This window comes from Mastacembelus armatus, chromosome 8 (assembly GCF_900324485.2).
Source record: "Mastacembelus armatus chromosome 8, fMasArm1.2, whole genome shotgun sequence".
NCBI lineage: Eukaryota > Metazoa > Chordata > Actinopteri > Synbranchiformes > Mastacembelidae > Mastacembelus > Mastacembelus armatus.
The window spans coordinates 5,306,052-5,326,845 of record NC_046640.1 but is presented as its reverse complement, the minus strand read 5'-3'; the positions used below and the strand labels follow the sequence as shown (position 1 = coordinate 5,326,845).

At 41.0% G+C, this 20,794-nt stretch overlaps 1 protein-coding gene across 19 annotated transcripts in view; it reads right to left on the bottom strand.

Moving 5' to 3' along the window:
• Window positions 1-1,292: 1,292 nt before the first annotated feature.
• nfixb (nuclear factor I/Xb) overlaps window positions 1,293-20,794 on the bottom strand; it is a 125,195-nt gene continuing 105,693 nt past the window's right edge. For 6 of the 19 annotated variants that reach the window (XM_026324215.2, XM_026324206.2, XM_026324198.2 and 3 more), the window contains 5 exons: window positions 18,070-18,198; window positions 17,199-17,234; window positions 13,845-14,020; window positions 10,302-10,393; window positions 2,055-7,324 (listed from right to left, as the gene is read on the bottom strand). In XM_026324215.2, the coding sequence (XP_026180000.1) occupies window positions 10,322-10,393; window positions 13,845-14,020; window positions 17,199-17,234; window positions 18,070-18,198 (413 nt within the window). In that variant the 3' untranslated portion in view covers window positions 2,055-7,324; window positions 10,302-10,321. Of the gene's footprint in view, window positions 7,325-10,301; window positions 10,394-12,311; window positions 12,460-13,844; window positions 14,021-17,198; window positions 17,235-18,069; window positions 18,199-20,794 lie in introns of all 19 variants that reach the window. The other 13 variants (XM_026324202.2, XM_026324203.2, XM_026324207.1 and 10 more) reach the window with 5 other exon arrangements.

The following is a 20,794-nucleotide window of genomic DNA, read 5'->3' as shown; positions in this document are numbered from 1 at the left end:
AGGCTCAACTACACAAACAATGAATTGTTGGGTGAGGAGCAGATCTTGTCCATCACTATTGTGTACAGATGGTCTGATTGTCCACTGCAGATTACTGTCGTATGAAGTTTCTCATGGTGATTGCTGGCTTGGTTGTGATGTATGAGGTGGCAATTGTGTTTTGATTGCAAAGGTTCTCATCTAAATGTGGGTCCATGAATAGACGATTACTGTAAAAGGAAAAAAAAAACCAACAGCCCTCAGTTTGACTCTGTATGTGTGAAGGCAGTTTTTACTGACAACTGTCCTACAGCATCAACATGATCTTAGACTATGCTGTGCTACATTAAATATCAGCAGTCTTTCAGGCCTCTGACTCCATGTGCCTCATTAGAAACATCGTTGTACATGTCAGTCACAAACCGCAGTTCATATGCTCACCTGGTCAGCAGGCTAATCCCGTCTGTTTCAGCTTGAATTGTGTAAGAAGCAGTAAACACATGGTTGGACACACCTACACCTGCAGTTTCCAGTTACCTGATGTGCATGTCTCAGCTGTTAGAGGGAAGAACATCCTGACAGCTCCTCAAGTATCAACCAAAATCAGTTTGTATCAATATACCTCACAATAACTTCATATTTAACAAGTAGATCACCTGTAAATTTCTGAGGAGTTGTGGAAAAACCTTGAAATTATAATAAATTACTGCTGTCTGGTACAACAGTTCATTTCTGCTATCTCATGTTTTCTGTAAGTAAAACCTCAGCACTAGAATTTGTGCCTTGAAACTAAACTGTACTTACGTATTTCACATACCTGTTTCTCTCATCAGGGGTTTAAAGCCCCTGAAAACAGCAGCCCAGCAGGAAGTTAACCACACCAAAAAGCTGTGGGCCGAAACACCCAAACATTGTGTAGAAGGACATTAGAATACTTTGTAGAGCTGGGAACTGCAACCTGTTTGTGACTTTAAATTTGGATTCAAACTTACATGGGACCGTGAAGTTCTTAAGTACAAATGTACAATATACTTAAAAGGGCATTCCACCATTTTTCAGACTTTTCAGCATCTGCTCTTAGAAGTCAACCATTTTTTAAAAAAATTATGCGAGTAGAAATTTAGCTGGTAAGTTTAGCTAGCAATACTTCTGCACTTTGCCTTAGAATTTAAATGCAGAACCTTGACAATGTGGCACTGGCACTTTTACCTAAGTAAAAGGTCTGAGGCCTGCTTCTCACACTGCTGAACACCACGCAGAAGGGACGGACAGCTGCTTGCACACCACTGAAATGACACAGCTGACAGGTGGGATACAGTCAAGAACATCCTTTTATTCAATCAAGTAAAGGCATTGCTCTTTTCAAACTGTTTTTTATTATTATTATGGAAAAGAAACTGTAATTAACACATGCATTTCACCATGGGCTCTGGGAGGTGTGTCTGAGGATGGGACACTGCTTTGGAAGGGAGGAGGGGAGGAGAGGGTGCAGCACTCATGGTAGGACGGGTTTATGAACCTGAGGTGAGGGGTCAGGCCGGCCAGGGGGTATCCTGCAAAAAAGTCTTAAAAACAAAAACAAAGGGCGGCCGGTTCACCCACAGGGTCTGACTGGGGCTCTCTGAATGGTGCAGGGGGCGGATACTCTGGACACCCTCCCTCAATAAAGCACACACACTGTGCAACCTGCTCATTTCTGATATGGCTTCTTAAATGTGGCGCTTTTTGTTGCTTGATTGATAATACTGCTGCTGGCATAATTTACTTGGTAAAGAAAATACAAAACTGCATATAAGTTTTTTTGCAGGACAAAGAAAATGTAATGACACAAATTTGCTGGTGTAATTTAAAAGTACTTTATCGGTAAGTCACCAAAGTCTATTAGTTTTCAGGTTTTTTTTTGGAACCATACTACTTTGATCAGTGATGGTGAAGTGGAACACTTCTACTGATTGTGCTAAATCTGAGCCTCTCAGACTCCTTGTGGAACCAGTCCGCTTATAAGGTGCTTCAAGTCATTTTTCAGTTGGTTTTTTCTCTTTTTGTTTTTTTTCTTCTTTTTTTTTTTTTTTTTTTTTTTTTAGTAGCTGGTCTCATTCAACCACTACAGAGGTGCATAACTGAAGGTCTCAATGCGGCACCTTACTGCTTCCTACGAGATGCAGTAAAAATGATAAAAAGTGATCCAAAAAGCAAATCCAAATTCAATGAATATATATATATATATATATATACACATATATATATATATATATATAAAAAGATAAAAACAAGGATTCCAAAGAAGCCTGCCTATACTAACAGTCCTACTGGCCATCTCCCTCATTTTAGTCCAAAACCAAAACTTCCCATGAGTGCTTTTAGCTCTCCACCAGAGCTGATTGAGTGCTGCTGGGGGTGGGGTGTGGGGGCTAAAACTGCCCCTGTCCTCAGCACAGCCCCGAGCCCCATGGTGTAACTTGTTCACTTACATTAGCTGTTGAATGGAGAAGCTGAAGAAGATGGGTATGGTAATACAATGTGAAGCGTACAGACAAGAATAACATGTGAGCTAACTGCATTCTGCTCAGACAAAAAAAATCTTTGCGTATTCTTTTTTTTTTTTTTTTTTCTTTTTTAAACCCCGCCGTTCAGAGAAAGGGAGGAAGGAGAAAAGGAGGAACGGGTGGAAGGAGAAGGTTTACGCGGCTACAGACTACTCCAGTGTCCAAGAGAGACAGAAGACAAGATACAGAGGAAGAGAAGCAAGACAGAAAATCTTTTTTGTCTCTTTTTCAGCTTTTCTTAATTATTCAACAATAAAAAGAGGAACTAAATCACACCAATTTCCTTTAGTACTATGTATACTGCTTTAAAAAGCTCCAAGAAGAGGAAGAGAAAGATATAGAAGAATGAAGGAGGGGACTTTTTTTTTCTTTTGACATGGGCACTCAGGATTACAAGATGGAATCTGTGAACAAAAGGCACTTTTTAGGGACAACCTTTAAGATGCTCTGAGTCTATAACACTACATCACCAAACAAATATTTATAATCATTTACAGTGGGAGATGGGGATTCAGGGGGTGGGGGCTGGGGACAAGGGGAGGGGGGATGGGGTTCATGTTCTTGTTGGATTGATGAAAGCATCCCACTAAGAATTTCCTCTCACTGAACCAACCACACACATTTACAACAAATAAACAATCATTCATGATGTTTTTCCTTCTTTCGAACGGGAAACCGTACTTGTGCATCTCCCAAACTGGGGAAGATCTTGTCTTTGTCCGACATTAGACTGCTGGATACAAGATGACATAGTCTGGAAAATGTTTGAATATATATATCTCACTATAACTGATCCCTCTGCTGTGCTGTGAAGGTTGGGGGGGGATGCTTTTTGTCACAACTTTTTCACACAATGAACCCCTCCCCCCTTGGTAAATACAAAAAGAGAAATAGAATAATGCATGTTTTCCTAAAATTTGCTTTTATGATATTTTTGTTTATTATTATTTATGTATAATAGAGACTGAGTGTACTTTATTCTTTATGAAAGCACCAGTTTTCATAGTGATATATATTTTATGAGTTGCAAAAGTGTTCCTTCAGCCCTCGCACATTTTGAAAACAAATCAGAGATGTTTTTTTTTTTTCTTTAAAAAATGATTAAAGGAAAAAAGAAAATTAAAAACAATCTCCCCAAACTTAGTTACAAAGACTGGGATTTTTTTCTTGCTGCCCTTGGATTTAGAGTCCCAGAGCATGTGGACTTGAACAACAAAGAAAGAAAAAAAAAAAAAAAACATGGAGGCTTTTACCTCTTTTCGCGTGACACCCTCAAACAATCGCTAACAAACAAACACAATTCCTCTACCAAGGCATTGCACATGGCTCAATCAACATACATCATTTAGTTTCAAGGACAATACTTCCCATCAAAACAAGAAACAAAACATCAAAACCTAATCTGTTCTTTTTTCAAAATCCTCAACTACATTATCACTGTCTATGTATCTGTTTGTGTTTGCCACGGATTTCTTCTTTAGTCATTTAATGCGAGTGTGGGTTTAGAGACTGGTACTTTAGCTCAAATCTTTTTTTTCTGAGATGCATCCTATGACTGTGTGACGTATGCCATGCTTCAAAAAATAACTAGACTGCCACAGAGCTTATCTTGCAAATAAAAAAATGTATATATCTATAAATATATATGTGTATTATATATAAAGATGCTTGCAATTATCTAGTGAGCTGTCACCGTTTTTTCCCCCCTCTCCTGACATAAATTTTTCACAATTCACTATAGCTTATATGTGAGAAAAACAACCTGAATTCATGTTTGACAAATTGCATAATGGGAATACAGAGGCACTTCCATAGATTAGAAAAGAAATCACCTTGGCCATCATTAACGTCTTACTCAGCGGAGCTAGTTCTCTCTATGAAGCTGATGAGATGGTCGCCAGTCGGGTGGCCAACTATGTTGTGTTTCCCTGCAGTGAAGTACATGGCCAGGCAGTCCAGTTATTTTGTGAGGTTTGGTGGGTGACTTTAATTCAAATTTTAACAGGAAATAAGTGACCTGGTTGGAGTATGTATGGACTAATGATCTAAAATGATTAAAAGCATAATGGCCTCCTCAGATTGTCTATATTTAAGACGTCTGCTTCAGGCGGGCACAGGGGATGTGTCTGTTAATAGTGAGTGGTCTGTGTGTTTATCTGTGCCGATCTGTGCTCTACAAGTGTGTTTCTATCCCAGTAACACATCCAAACATTTAAAATACTAAGCGGTGGTCAATCTACGGTCATTCTTGTAAAAAAGAAACTCTCAAGGTTGGCTGGTATGATTGTTTTAGTGCAGTTTTGATCAATAAGGGCTCATTGATTCACAATGGCAAAGGGGAGTGCTGGTGTGTGTGTGTGTGTGTGTTTAGGGGGATTACCATAGTAACCAATGATGTGATCCTTTCACTGCTAGCCTTAGAGGCCCTGGTTCCCTCACCAAAAAACAGCCAGATATGTCACATGTTCATTTTGCTCCACAGTGAGACTCCCTCTGCTCTTGGAGCAGCAGCCCATCTGGGAGTGTAAACAACAGGGTAAACTTTAGGGAGACAGAAAAAAGAGCTATTTTCTCTTTTATTCTGAGTCCCATCTTCAGCAACCTTTCCTCCTTGGTTCTGTTTTTCTTTCACTCATATCACCACCAACACCATCAGTCACCAGCTGTACCTGGATCCAACAGTAGATGCAGCTTGTTGACAACTGTTTTGTCGACCTGTATGGTTCAGCAGGTATGTTCCCAGACAAGAAACTTCCTGTGATTGTCTTAACCCTGCACTGTGTGGTCCTGGTGTTCAACAAACCTTGTTAAAGGACAAGCTTGAGATTTTGGAAAACCTTGGTGAGAAAAGAAGAAGATATCAATACCAGTGTCATGTCTGTACAGTAAATACGAAGCTATATTCCGGAGCTGGTTAGCTTAGCTTAGCATTAAGGAAACAGCCTGGTCTGGTCAAACGGAATAACAAAAGATCCCTATCGACACCCCTTTGGCCACATTCAAACGACTTTTGCCATGCAGCCATGTGAAGGATGCAGAGTTTCCTCACAACAGAGATAAAATAACCACTGTCATAATAATAAAGTTTTAAAACTTTGATAGTATTAACAAGTGTTTTAGTGCATGAACCTTCAAATTCAAGAAGCTGGACATCCTAGTTCATATATTCAGTGTCTCACCTAGTGCCTGAAGCAACACCCATGTGGCATGTTAGAAGTAGTTTGTTGTTCTATAGGGGTTAGCTTTAGAAGATGTTTTGGATTTTTCTTTTTCTTTGCCGTTTCCCCCAGCCTCCAATTGTTATGTTAAGCTAACCTAACATTGCTTCAGATTTACAGTACAGACTGTCTGTACTGTACATATTCCCCAAAATGCCAACCTTTTTCAGGTTTTACAACTACTATTAGATCCAGGTTAGGCAACTACCCTGTCTACACAGCTTCAACATCCCACTTCTTACTGTGTATCTCATTAAGGTGCTGTCATTCAAATACAAAACAATTATAAAATAGTACAAAGCCAAAGGAATAAATTCAAATAACACACAAGAGATACCAAAATCATTAATCTACATTATAAGAGGGCAAAAGGGAGAACCAATAGCTGCTGTCTGTAGTCGTGAGAACTGTCAGTAATGATGTACACACGCTGTCATTTTCAGTGTGTGTGTGTGTGTGTGTGTTGGTTTGGAGATCTAATCAAACATGTAGAGAGAGTTCACTGGGCTTAAGGTATGTGCATATAAAATGAAAATACACCACCACCACCTAAAAAATACTACAAAGTAAAAGGTGAGACTGGGGAACTGTGTGTGTCCTTTTTCAATTGTACATACGTGCTGACACATACATACAGTATGGCACAGACCATACTGAGCGTGTGTTGCGCGGGGAGAATAAGGGGAGGCCAATGATTTGTCGACCTATATGATAGGAGTTGAGGACATGTGGAGGCTTCTTATACCTTGGTTTTTCCTCTTTAAAACGTTTGATAGGCATGTCTGGTTTACCTCCCATGCCTTGTAGGTACATAGTGCACATTGTTAAGATTAGTGTTAATTGATTTAACTTGTAGTGCAACCCTTACTCAAGATATGTTTTGGCATGGTCTCTCTCTAGTTAGTAGTAGGGTAAAAAGGGCCTTTACAGAGTCAATGGTCATTCAGAGGGAGAGAAACATTGGTCAATTTGATTTTGATTTGGGTGGTGACAGACATCACAGGAGCATGGACTGCAGCTTTCATTGGAAACCTAATTATGTCTTTGATCAGACTGTGAGAATAAAGCTTTGTAGCTTAAACATCTAATCTGAAAGTTTGATTTTGTTGGACAGTTGATTTTCTTAGCCATTCGTTACACAATGCTTCCCCGCGAAGTAGAAGTTGACCGCTTTTGCAACCTCAGGCTCCTCCTGCCTTGCTTCTATGTTGTGCTGGTTCGTTGGTTTTTCAGGTGAGATGCCTACTTGCTCCTGTTTGTCCCCTTACTGCGTCTCTACCCTGGCATCCTCTTGTCCATCCATTCATCTTTCCATCTATCCACCTTTGCTTAAAATGGGTCCTCCCTCTGACTGGGTAAATGAGTCCAGAGTTCCTCTAAAATCATCATGCTGCTGTAATTTCCTGCATTACTTGGTTATATTTTTGTATTCAGGTGAGACATACTGTCAGGGCCAGTCGGTGGGTTGGTTGGAGGACAATTATTATCCTGTGGGTTGGTTCTTTGTTTTTCAATTTCCGACTGTTAAAGAAAGAATTCTAGTTGCTGGTTTGTGCACAGGTCTTGTCAGAGGAACCAAGACTGCAAAAGAAAAATGGGGAAGAAGGGGAGAGCATGTTAGCATCAAAACCAGTAAAATATAATGAAGAAGATGACAAACACAGCTTATAATGTAACTAAACCGCCTAGAATTTGGTGATTTTGAATACACACAACTGGCAGTCGGAGCAAAGCTTGGATGGTTAAAAAACTCCTGGTTGAATCTTCAGTTCAAAAGAATATTTGGCTTTTTGACTTAAATATGTCACAAACTACTTAATGGATTGCGATTAAATTTTATACAAGCTATATGACATTTAAAATTCTAGAGCTGCCGATATTAAAATGTAATGTGGCAACAAGGAAATATTCCAGAAAACCCAGTGACAGATGCAGCTACTGAAATCATTGTCCTGTAACTTCATTTTGTCCCTGGAAAGAAGCATTAAATGTGTTGACTCATGTGGACTTATGTGGAGGTTCCTGTAGTTTTTAATCATGGCAAGTGACAGAATAGTCATCCGTGCCAGAAGCCTTATTACCATCTATTCTGCCCATTTCTGGAGTCAAGTACAGTATGTCTTGAATTTGGCCGTGCATTGAATGGCTACTGATGGCCAAGCAGCAGGAGGATAGCAGTCTGGCGCTCCCTGTCACTTGCGCCATCTTCAAGTTGGGTTTCTCCCACTCAGCGTGAGCAGGGAGCAGAAATGGGTCACTGTTGCTGTTGTTGGCTGCCCTGCTTGGCCTGCAGGATCTGGCACTGTGGGCTAATGCGCCAACATTCTAGAAGTCAGCCCTTGGAAACTACTCTGAACCTCCAGGGAAGCAGCCTTTTGTTGTGTTTGACTCTAACAGGTCGCATGAATAACCCCCTTCTGCCTCCTGCCCTTCTCAGCTACCCTAGTCCCCTGGGCACTGTCCCAGCAGGCCTTGGGCATTGTAACGTCTGCCTTCTTGGTTACTCTCTCTCTTGCTCTCTCCTTCTGTGTATGCTCTTACAAAAACACATACACACAATCCATCTATCTCCTGTGAACACTCCCACTAAATCCTTGGCAGCAGACAGTGGCCACCCTCTTTTCTTTCCTGCCCCCGACCCACACCCCCTCTCAAGCAACCCCTTCTCAAATTCAAGATCAACTGGCTATGACATCATGTCTGGTTGCCGGGGGTAACGAGACGGCCGGGACGTGACTTCTATAGGGCTGAAACTCTGTCGCAGTGTTCCCTCCATAGCCCCTTTCCCTGCCCCACTTGGTATCTTATTTCCCTTATTCCTCTGAATGTGGGTTGCAGCACCAAACATTTACCACTAGAGGGCACAGGGAGCCCACTGTCAGTGTGAGATGTGTGCTGTCTACTGGCCTGTAGGCACCACATACTCACTTCTGACATAGTCTTTGTCATGTAATCTCTTTTTTAATAAAAAAATAAAAAATAAAAAATCTATTAATCTATATATCTATTTCTTACAGTCACATGGAAAGCAATGTTTTGAACAATGAAAAAACACTTCGTTCCTTATGTCCCAGTGAGTAATAAACATGTTTGAGCTTTTAGTGAAAAGCATGTGAAGACATGCTACATGGCTATGAGTATTTAGACATCCTTTGTCCAATTTTTTTGATTTAGTTTTGGTCTAAGTCTGCTTCTCATTTGGGTTAGTCCAGTTAGTTCCAGTGAAGGGAAATCTCTGCTACAGCATACAATGCCATTTTACTCAGAGTGCATCCAAATTTGTGGTAACCATTCAGGGAAGACCATTTCCTGTTTCTGCATGAGAGTGCCTGTGTGCACAAAGTCAGGCCAACAAAGGGTTTTCCCATATTGGTGTTGAAGAACAGCACAGAGCCAGACCTCAACCCCATCCCGACACCTTTGGGATGTAAGGGAATGCTGATGGCAAGTTTGGTTTTGCCGCTCAAAATAATTGCCCGACCTCAATATTTTGTTCTCATGGCTGAATAAGCACATATCCATGCAGCCTATTTCAGCTGTACAGGGGAAGGCCTTCTGACAAAAGTGACAGTTGTTGTAGCAGTAAAGTAATGATTTGGGAATGACGTGTTGGAGTGTCCGTATACTTTTGACTATGCAGTGTATTAATGTTGTGCATTTAAAAAAAAGAGTACAACAAAAGTATGAACCAAAGAAACAATTCAGAGTTAATTGGGTTATTGAGAGTATAGGTAACAAGGCATTAGAAAAAAGAACAGGATGGATACATAATGCAAAAAGCGGTGGAGAAAGAGAAAGAGATGAGAGAAAAGAGAGGAAATAGAATAGAGAGTAGAGTATAACAAGCACATGGGTAGAAAGGATTGGGAATGGGGGAGATGGAAAGAGGAAAAGTGAGAGAACCAAGGACAGAGAAACAAGGGAGGGGATCAGCAGTGAAGTTTCAGATGGTTTCCATGTGTTGAACAGCAGAGCAGAGCAGAGCTGAGCTGAGCTGAGCTGGCAACAGGCGGGTGTGGTTGGACACTAATGAGAAAAGTACTGGTGGTAATAGAGGAGGCATATGAACAAGTCAGAAAGCAGTGAAGGAAAGGAACAAAAAAAGTGAAAGAAGGCGAAAGTAAAAGGCAGAGACTGAAAATGAGTAATAGTGAGAAAGTGGAGTACAACAAAGCTGAAATAAAAAGAGAAGAAGTAGAGACATGGGTTTGCCAAGAAGAGGGAAAGGAAAGGTAGCAAGGAGAGGGAGAGAAAAAGGCAGCAAGGGAGAAGGCCTGCTGCCTGAAGGGTAGGCTCCATATGTGCCAAGTAAACAGTTGAGCACATATGGCAAACCACAAATGTACTGTAAAATACAGATGTACAAATGCACACACCAACTGTGGGATGGTGTGAGAGGAGGGGTGGAGGAAACCCAGCCGCAGGTTTCAGGGAGCAAGGGAATAAGAAATATTTTGGCATACATCCACATGGTTAATAAATTTCCTGAATTTGAGCAGTAATCACAGTCAAAACAGACAAGTTTCGTCCTCATTTTTCCAAATCTCCAAACTCTTACCTGTGTCTGCTGCGGGATGTTCAGAAAGTTGTTGTCCCGTGATCCGATGCCGACAAACCTGTTGGGAGCTGTGGCGCCTGGCGTGGAGTATGCTATGGAAACAAAAGAATAAGAAAACATCAGTACACAGAAAGACTATCACTACTACAACTTCCTATGACATCTTAGAGGAAAACACACTTCTTCATTTAGCTTAACACAAAGAATGAAAAGGGGGAAACACCTAGCATGGCTCTGTTCGAGGATGATAAAATCCGCCTACTGTACCAGCACCTTTAAAACTCCCAAATAAACCTGTTATACCTTGATTGGGTTAATCAGTTTAAGAACCTTCTCTTATTACACCAACCTCATGAGGTAACAATATGAGTCCTGGAAGTGGCTGCATTCAGAATGAAAAACACTGGGAATATGAGTCCCAGTGAATCTACATCTTACCTTTGGACAGACCAAGGCAAGATATAAGGTAAGACCTGTTTTCCCCTGCTTCAAATCTTTATGCTAAGCTTAAGCTAACTATCTGCTGGAAGTAGACCCACATTAACTGTACAGACATGACAATATTAATCATGTCATTCAAGAGCAAGAAAGCAAAACAGCATATTTTTTATATGTTGAACTATTCCTTTAATGTCTGCTGAATCTTTGTGGTTAAAAAGTAAGTAAAATTTGGTACATGCATTTTAGTAAAAAGTACAGCTGTATATGTATATATATATATATATATATATATATATATATATATATATATCTCATTTAGGTCATCAAAAGAGAAGTTTGCCAAAATCCAGTAAGCAAACTTCGATCTCCCTGAGTGATTAAATTCTGTTGATAAAGTCAGCTGGAAGTGATTGAGTACACTAGGAATCCTCACATTAAGGATCAGTCAGGAACATTTAAAACCCACTGGCATCAAAGTCTTTGACAAATTTAGGGCAGTTTGAGATACCCTATGGACTCCAGAATTTGAATCTCATTGGGGAATACAGGGATGCAGTGTGCAGCCTTGTGTATGAATCTGTTTATGTGGAGCAACGAGAAGGACAAGAAGAGAGACAGAAAGAATTTAAAGATTTATGTGTATTGACATATTACATATATATATATATATATATATATGTGTGTGTGTGTGTGTGTGTGTGAGCGTGTGCACGTGTGTTTGTGTGTGTGTGTGTGTGTGTGTGGGGGGGGTTAAATTGGAATAACATACATAAGACATAGAAGACTGGAGACACTGACTGGGGGGTAAAACGAAAACACTAAATTTGAAGGGAATCTAAAAATAAAACAAACAAAGTGCTCCATCCAGTGCCCCTCTATCACAAGTAAGGATAACAAATGTATTGTGTGAAAGCCCCAGCACTAATACTAAATAGAACCCTTATTCTTCTTAAGAATTAATTAATGGAATAATAATAATAAAAAACAAAAGAACTCAAGAAGCAAAGATCAGCGCAGCCACAAACAAGGATGCATAAACTGATGCCACTGATATCCCAATTTCTACTGTACTATTTTGGAGTCCTTGCAATTAACTGCCCTAAATTTGTGCCCTTCACAAATCAAACACGTTCAAATCAAAATCATTTCCAGATTTTCGCAAGGCTTGCTGATGAGTCCAAGAAAGGAGGATTGAGAAGGAGAAGAACTGGGGGTGGTGATGCAGCTTTCACACCAGACAACGCAGAACGGGTTCAACATGTAGTCACTCAAACTGATGGGGCCAAATACAGAACCCTGATGCGCACCACAGAAGTCCATTATGAAAGATACTGACCCTTTAGTAGCCCTCTCTACTCTAGGGAAGGCCTTAGATTATATTCTGTGCTGGCTTCCATAGCCTTCCAAGGGTTAAGGGAGGTGAGATGTTGGATACACAGGAACAATGATGGCACGAAGTTGGAGGAAGAACAGTGGCAGGGGTCTTTTCACTGAAGAGGGTTGGGATTATCAGATTTAGTTTTTTTTTTTTGGTTTGGTTCTGAAAACGGTCTCTGTGGGGTCACTTACACGGAGATGCGGGCGAGGAGAGTCCGCCGTCAGGGGGCGTGCTGTTGGGTTTAGAGTCGGGCATAGGGAGGGGCACTGGGCGGGCCACTGGGGGAGGTGGAGGCAGCAAGAAGGAGCCTGGCATTTTGCTCTGGCCGCTCCCGTTTGGCTGCAGACAACACAAATAGGGTCAGGAGGGCGACATGCGACAATCCGCAGACACGGAATGAAAAAAAAGAGGACGCAGCTTGGGAGGCCAGGTCCAAAAAAATATCCATGACGGAAGGGGGAGGGGGGCGATGTTGGAAAGAAGGGGAGGAGGTGGTGGGATACAACAACGAAAGCAATGATGTATGTGGACGGCATCTTTTATGAAGGTGTGAAAAATAATAATCACCACAGGGTTGGTGCGGGAGCTGGAGGTGAGAGGGTCCACAAGGGTGGTCCGTGGTGGGTGGAGAAGGTGTGGAAGAGGGAAGTGAGCAAATTATTTGACTGGGTTCGTCCAGAAGATGGCAACAAATTAACACAAAACCATGAGAAAATACTCGTCTACACAAGCACAACACCACCAACAATACCAGCACCAAACAACCAAACTCCAAACTAAAATCGTAACAGCTAGAGATGAAAACAGAAACACGATGACAACACAGGGCGGGTATATGCTTGACTGAAGTGTGCCATGACTGATTCACTCTCAGTGGTTGTAACCCCTTAGGGGTTGAGTGGAGCAAAAGAAAAAAAAAAGGGAGGAAGGCGAACGTTGGGGTCTGAAACAGCAAACGTCAAAATGACACTGACAAGACAATACACACATTTGTAGACCAGCTGCATAAACAAATGTCAAGTGTGCCGTGGGGTGTATTTCTCTATATTGCATGTGGAGATACACAATAATATAAGCTTTTGGCATGCACTGTCCCCAGACATCCATATAATAATAGCAATATTGCACTGCAGTACAATGCAAAAACAAACATGCTCAACTCAATTTGAGGTATCCTGTAAGAACTGTCTACAATAGGAACATATATGGAAACAGAAACAGTCCAAAATGATTTGATTTTCACAAGCAACTTGAAAAGTAAACCACAACTTAAGTACTTAATGCTAATGCAGTTTGAATTTCTTTTGACAGTACCTTCAAGATGTAAAATTTAAAACTTAGTCTTTTACATTCAAAAAATAAAAAAAAAAAAATTCAAAAAAATATGTTCATTTAAATTACACTTGTTAGACTCGTACACCTACACACACCTAAAACCGATCATCCAGGCTATTAAGGATAAGCAATGGAACCTTATTAAGCCATCTTGCTGACCTATTTAAATTTAAGCACTAAATTCCACAATTAAATATATAGTTGCTTGGAAAATAAAATCTAAATATTTTGGCTTTCCCTTGTTTGCATACACAGATTTTTCCACTTACACCTTTATTATTTTACTAACAACTAACACACACATGTGCCACACAGTGGCACATCTGCAGTTTGTGTATAAAAGGCACATTTTTTAGGTAGTTAAGTTCCCCCCCTCTAGCGAGCCTTACCTGTCCGGTGGCCTGACCAGAGCCATCAGCACAGACAAACTGCACAAATTCCTTCAGGGGGTCTTGTCCAGGGTGGTGGTGGTAGCGAATGGTTGGGTGGGTGAAGTAGGGGCTAGACTGCTGGATGATGGAGGGTGATGGAAAGTGCAGGGCCGAGGCTGAAGCACGGGGACTCCCTGCGAACACAAATGCTTGCATTAGAGGAACACATGCGGATAGAGAGGCCGAGAGCGAGAGGAAGTCTGAATTTCTACAGAAGGTGTATTATATGTATTAAGTCATAAATGAATAATAGCAAGAACATCAGTATCAAAACTGGAGACAAAGTTTAAATCTGGTTTTAAATGTCATACACAGGAATATTGTTTTTCCAAGACTAGCTCATTTGAAGTTAACAGCTATTATGGGAACTGTTCATAATGTTTCATGATAACTCCAGTGATACACAGTTCATTCACACACACTTTGCATACTCGAAGACTACATCATTTACAGCACCATTTGAACTTATACATAAACGCACACAACACACACTTGAAAGTGGACAAACACAAGAGTTAACACAAGAGCTATACTTTGAAATCGGATCCAAAAAGCCTGTAAAAAGAAAAAAAAAAAACAAAAACAAAGAGAACACTGAGAATTATCTTAAATTAGCCACTCTTAATGCCTGCACGCCTGTGTGCTGTTTTGAGGGTGTGATTCATTGGCATCAATGCAACTTGGCATTGTGGCCGTAAAGCCATTTTTTTTCCTGACACATTTTGTTTCTGACAAAGATAATCTGTATGTTCACACTATATATTTAAATTGATGGTTTTCTTTTAATAGGAATTGGAGCTTTATGTCTGTGTGTGTGTGTGCGTGTGTGTGTGTGTGACAGGATGGTGAGATTCAAAATATATCAGCATTTTTCAGCTAATAAGATTATAAAAATTATTCCTTTTTTGCTTTACCAGAGAAGAATTTGCTTTAAACAGAGCAGCATATATGTGTAAGGTGTGAGAGGGGAGCAGTTGGTTGCAAACACAAAGCCCTCTCTTTCAGACCTATATCCATTAATAAATCTCCTTGATTTGTATTAGAGGTTGGTTGTCCTCTAAGCTATGCCAGTCTAACACCCACCCCATCCTATCTAGGCCCCCCAGCTGCCCATGCTGGTCTGCCAACAGACTTTGGTACTTATACATTGTGCGTGTGTGTAAGTGTACTTCATGAGGGTGCACTACCCCCAAGACAGGGGCCCTATGCCTCTGAGCCCAGCAACACCTTGCTCCTATGCCAGGCTGCCTGCTCCCCAGTGGAGCTGTTTCTCAGCTCCTATAGTCCCTTAGTAATCCCATTAGAGACTGGGTGAAGGCCAAACATTCAGGGGGTATGGGAGCAGACGGGGGATGGGGGGTGGAGACAATGATCAGTTGGAATCTCTACAGTCCCTTTCCAGTCTCCTCTCTCACATGCGGTGGTCCTCAACCCTTCGTTTCTGATGTCCCCTTACAGCCTCGATCTAAGCAACTCTTCATCCACCCATAATGTTCCTGATGTTTTTTATTACTTCCTGTTTTAAACTGGATGTTTTTTCACTCTATTGCAATGATCGATTATTTTTAACTTATTGCTTAGAGTTCTTTGGTCAAGGTTGCTACCTTGGAGCTAACTATTTAAGCATTTATCTGTTACATTTAGCTAACTATTCTAACAGCTTTTCTACTTTATCTGTTTCAACCATAGACCCACTTTCCATTATCTTTTACATAATTCCATCCATCCATCCATCCATCCATCCTTTATCTATACCTGCTTATTCCTTAACCAGGGTCACGGGGATCTGCTGGAGCCTATCCCAGCTCTCTCTGGGTGAAAGGCAGGGGTACACCCTGGACAGGTCTCTTTTACATAATTTATCTAGTATTTTTACCTATTTCCCTTATGTAGCCAAAAACTTTCATCTAACAGTTTAGGCATTTCTGCTGCCTTTCAAACTATCATGCCATTTTTAAATGTTAAAAAAAACAGTATGCTAAGGTATATTTACATATTTTTGCCAAACTACAATTTATATTGTTGTTAATGAGATGGGCTAGACTTTCCAAATACTCCCAGTTGGTAATCACTGCTGTAGAGAGAGGGACAAACCAAAACGGCCTCCTTGTACCACCACCACTGCTTGCAGCCAGAGCTTCTCAATCCCCCCTGGATATTGTGTTCCACACAGAACAACACTGATGATAAGGTAAGCATTTTCACACTTGCATCCAAACAGCTCCAGCATGCACACTGCTAGGATTTGTGCAAAAAGAAACAAATCAGGACTGCTGGCCACAACAGGGATGGCATAGTGTGCACGTGCATGCATGTTGTGTGACCATGTAAGAGTGTGTGTGTGTGTGTGTGGAGTGTGGATTTGCTGTAGCTGCATCTCATGAAGCGTAGGGTCTGTCAACAACCACAGAAGAGGGTTTAATGACATGGTGGTCAACCTCATTGCTTCACATCTGCTCAGTGGCTTAAAAAGGCCTTTGAAGTAGCCTGGCTACAGAACTACAGCACATGGGTAATTATCTCCAGTGAGCTCCTTCAATGGGCGAATTCAAAAATGTGCACTTTTCAAAAACAAGTCTCTTTCGTGGTCTGACATAGAATTGAGAGTGATGACCTATTGTCAGAACCCCTTTGTCTGTGCTTGATATCTCATATTATCATGAGTTGCTTGTTTTCCCCAGTGGAGGAGGAGGGTCAGCTGCTTCATGCAGCAACTCATGCTAGGAGCCACATAAGGACCTATATATCCATATAAGGATCTATTTGGTGTTTTCACACTGCAAAGAAAAGCACATCAATAACTGAGAACAGTGAAATGTTGGACCTTTCTGTTTGGGGGTCCTTGAGTGAAAATGAGTTGCTGGGGCTTATTAACCCCATGCTGAACTGTCTACTGTAGTCCTCTTGTGTAATATTACTGTACATGCTTTGAGATTTAATCGAAATCTGGAAATATCATTAAACATAAATTGATTCAGTAATATGCAACATGTTAGCACAGTATTACCTTAGAACCCGATAATGACACAGGGACACTACTTAAGATGGGTATAACTCCACTGTTTCCACATCATATTCATGAGAAGTACTACTCAGTCTATTAAAACACTTGTAATGTGTCCTGTTGCTCTGGAGGGAGAATGCCAAATGGTCCCTGGATATCTGGAGTCCCAGCCACTAGAAACAGGCATTTCAAAGTCCCAGTGTAATTTTTTGACTATGTAAGTGTAAGTATTGAGCATTCAAGTAGTTTACTTAAGATCAATATTATTCACCAGATAAAAAAATAAATAAATAAATAAATAAACTCACCAAAATGTATTGACCCTGCTTCTGTTAATATTTTGTCTGCAAATGGAAAATATTTACAATTTAAGGATATAAACATAAAATAATAAATTTTCAAATTTTCAGTGACCTAAAAACAAATTAATACATTTTGCATTTGAGATTGGCTAGTTAATAGTTACTAAAGCTTCAAACAAGTATGCATAAGTCAATGTTTTACTCATTTATACATGACATTATTAGGTAATTTTAAAAAACTGATTTCTTGTTCATAATGCAAAAATTAGCTGTTGGATTGTTTTCACTTTTTTCAAAATTCTTTCCAGGAACAAATATCTTAAAACATGACGTGGTAGGCTAGGAGCCCATTATTAAATGGCAATTGACTCATAATGTTTTAAAAATGTATCTTCCACCATGAAGAACTCGTACCAAAATAAGACAAGACACTGCAATCATCTGACACCTGTGGAGTTACAAATGTGACAGAACGGGAAGCAACAACCACTTGATCTGTTGTTCCCCTCTATGGAGACAAAGAACGTGATCTATAGAGAAATATATATATGGACGCACGACCACAACCATCCACCAACAGACAGGCCCAGAAAAGTCACACACCACACCCAGACTCCCTAGAAGGTCCATCACCAGAATCACCTGCACCCTACGAGGTCAAAAGAGGCGGATGACGAGGAGGTGGCTACCTGCCAGTTTTTAATCCCCAGGCATTCTCACCTCCCGAAGACAGTGCTCCCACCTCTGAACCCTTAGGGGAGGGGTGGGGCCGTGGAGAAGTGGGTTGGAGGGTAGGAGGAGATGGTGAGGAGGGGGAAGAGGAAGGGGTGTGAGGGATGGGGGCGATCACGGGGATCGGGAGCTGGGTTGGTCTCACCTGGTCTCACTCCCGCCAGCATTGGCAGTGGGTGGTGGGTCAACGCCATGCGGGGGGACCTCGTCTGGGAGGACAGGGCGCTGAAATCGAATTTCCCCGGCTTCTTAAGAGAACCAGGCGATGACAGTCCTGGCAAAAAGGGGATCAACAAAATGGCAGAACAGAGACGAGGTTTTAATCAAACATGGCTGCGTTGCTTACTTCGACTCTACTCAAAAAAAAAAACCTTATCAGACTGTTTAATTTGATTATAAGAATCAAATGATTATGATCGACTGAAATCAATGGATTGATCGATTGATTCATTCATTGATTTGTTGATTGGCTTAACATACAGATGGGTTCTGACAATCTGTCTGTCCAATACACTATGTACAGTCAGGGGGCTGTACCATGCCTGTCAGATTAACAGGGGGTGGGGGTGAGGGCAGGGTCCAGTGAGAGGCCATGTTTTGAAGCAGCAGGGTTTCAGAGTAAAGGGAGGTGACTGAACAAGGGGGTGGGGCGGGGACTAGGGGCACAGTGTCAGGAAAGAGGAGAGCTGGGAAATGCAATGGCAGTCCAACTAGGGTCACAACTGGAGTGTATGAAAACAGCAAGATGCTACTCACTGCTTTTGCTCACAAGGAAAACCACTGAAATCAATTCCACTGATGTCTCCTTTTTGAGATCCAAGCAATCTGACTAATCCCAAGACCACAATGATCTCAGAATCTCGTAGCTACAGAGCGCCACGGAAACATGGTCAACAAGCACACAAACCAACCTACTCACTGCACTTGTCAGGAAGCCTCTTTAGAATGAATGGGATCCTGAACAGCACTGTGTCTGGGGAAGACTGTTTTCCAGCCAAAGTCAGCATGAACTGTGTGACTACATATAGCCATGCAACAGCATGCCAAAACAAACATCAATAGATCCGTCTGCATATCTAACTATTGCTGCCTTAGGGTATACAGCAATTCATAAAGTAGTGCCCGCGCACACGCACGCACGCGCACGCACGCACACACACACACACACACACACACACACACACAAACTTGCCTACTTGTGTGCGAGGGGGCTGTCGTCAGAAATGCACCAACAGTGAACTGGCATTTATGGGTATGCTGAACACTCTCACACTCTCTCTCTCACACACACACGCACACATCAGGCTGTGTGGTGAGCGCCAGGCAAACTGCCAATAAAGGTTGGAGGGGATGGCAGAAAGATAGAAGGAATTAACTGGGAGACAACTGGTGACGACATGGCCGACACACACAGACTGACATATTAAAGTGTCCCCCTCAGTCTATAAATGTCAGCTGAGGCTAGTGAACGGCATAAAATACCCCTCAGTATGGTAAAAATGGGCACACTAAGTATAGGCCTAGGTCACCAGTGAACCAGAAACATGGCCAAAAGTGTGAGAGCTACAGATAAAAGAAGTTCTCTTCTGTGATCAAGGTCTTGTGCGGTGGACACTGAGGGAATTTATTTTGATGTATGGTAATCGAGAGGCACAATTTAGACTTTCAGGGTTTGGGGAACAACGCCAAATGGTGTATCTGACCTTTGCCAGGAACCTCAATGTTGAATATATGCTGGAATGAACAATCCATAAAACTCAGAATAATGAGAAAGAAAAAGTATAGAAAAGTACATCACTGTGGACACACAGAGCTCATTACTTTTCAGTTTTGTTTGCTTCAGAGTTTGTTAAAAGCATACAGTGATAAACAACCCTGGCGAGCAAAAAACCCATAAACTCCTAAACGACACAATATTCACACATATAAAACAAACACATTCAAATAAAGATGTGGGTAATTTCAACATGGCCCAAAGAGATGTGGAAATAGATTTTATGAGCTGAGCATATAAAGTCTAACAGACCAGATTTCTGAAAAGCTTTTTTAATGCTACACTGGGAAATGTTTTATCACTATTTACCCACAATGCTCACAGGCAGCATGGGCGCAGCTGTGCTTGTGTAGGCACTGATAAGTATAGAAAACGGTGGGCGCTGACACTTATGTTCAACTAAGCACGTCATGTGACTCCATATGTAGGTGGGAGGAGCGGACATTGTAGGCAGGATGAGATAAATGGTATTTACTGATAGATATATGGAATAAAAACCAATACTACACACAAACAAGAAATGACATTTTCTTTTTTACAACTTATGCACACAATGCATTTTGAGGATGTAAAGCCACAAGGGTGCAAGATGCTTTTGAAGCAAATCAAGAGGGGAGCTGACAGACAACACACAATTCTGATGAGAAGGCCACTGATTTTACGTTGAAAAGATATAGTAGAATACTATTCAGCCTGTGAACACTCAAAAAAAATTATCTGGGCTTGTACTTAAGACTTATAAAAGTCATTACTAACTAGTGGAAGTGAAGTTAAAAGTAAAGGTCAAAAAGTAAGAATATCTTCTTCTTCATTACTTTTTGTTTTTCACACAACTTCATGCAATTCGCTGGAGTGTCCCTTTAATGTTGTAGCTGGAATGAGGTGGAGATAATTGTTCCTAATTTATATACTTACTATTTTCATTTCATTTTTAAGTAAAATTTTCATCTGCAAAGTACATCGTAACCATAGCTGTTATATGCTAGGTACATGTAGTGGAGTATAAAGTACAACATTTGACTATAAATAAAATACTGAAGTAAGAGAAGTGTATTTAGCTCTAAGTGAACAATTATTTATTATTTAATTAAAATAA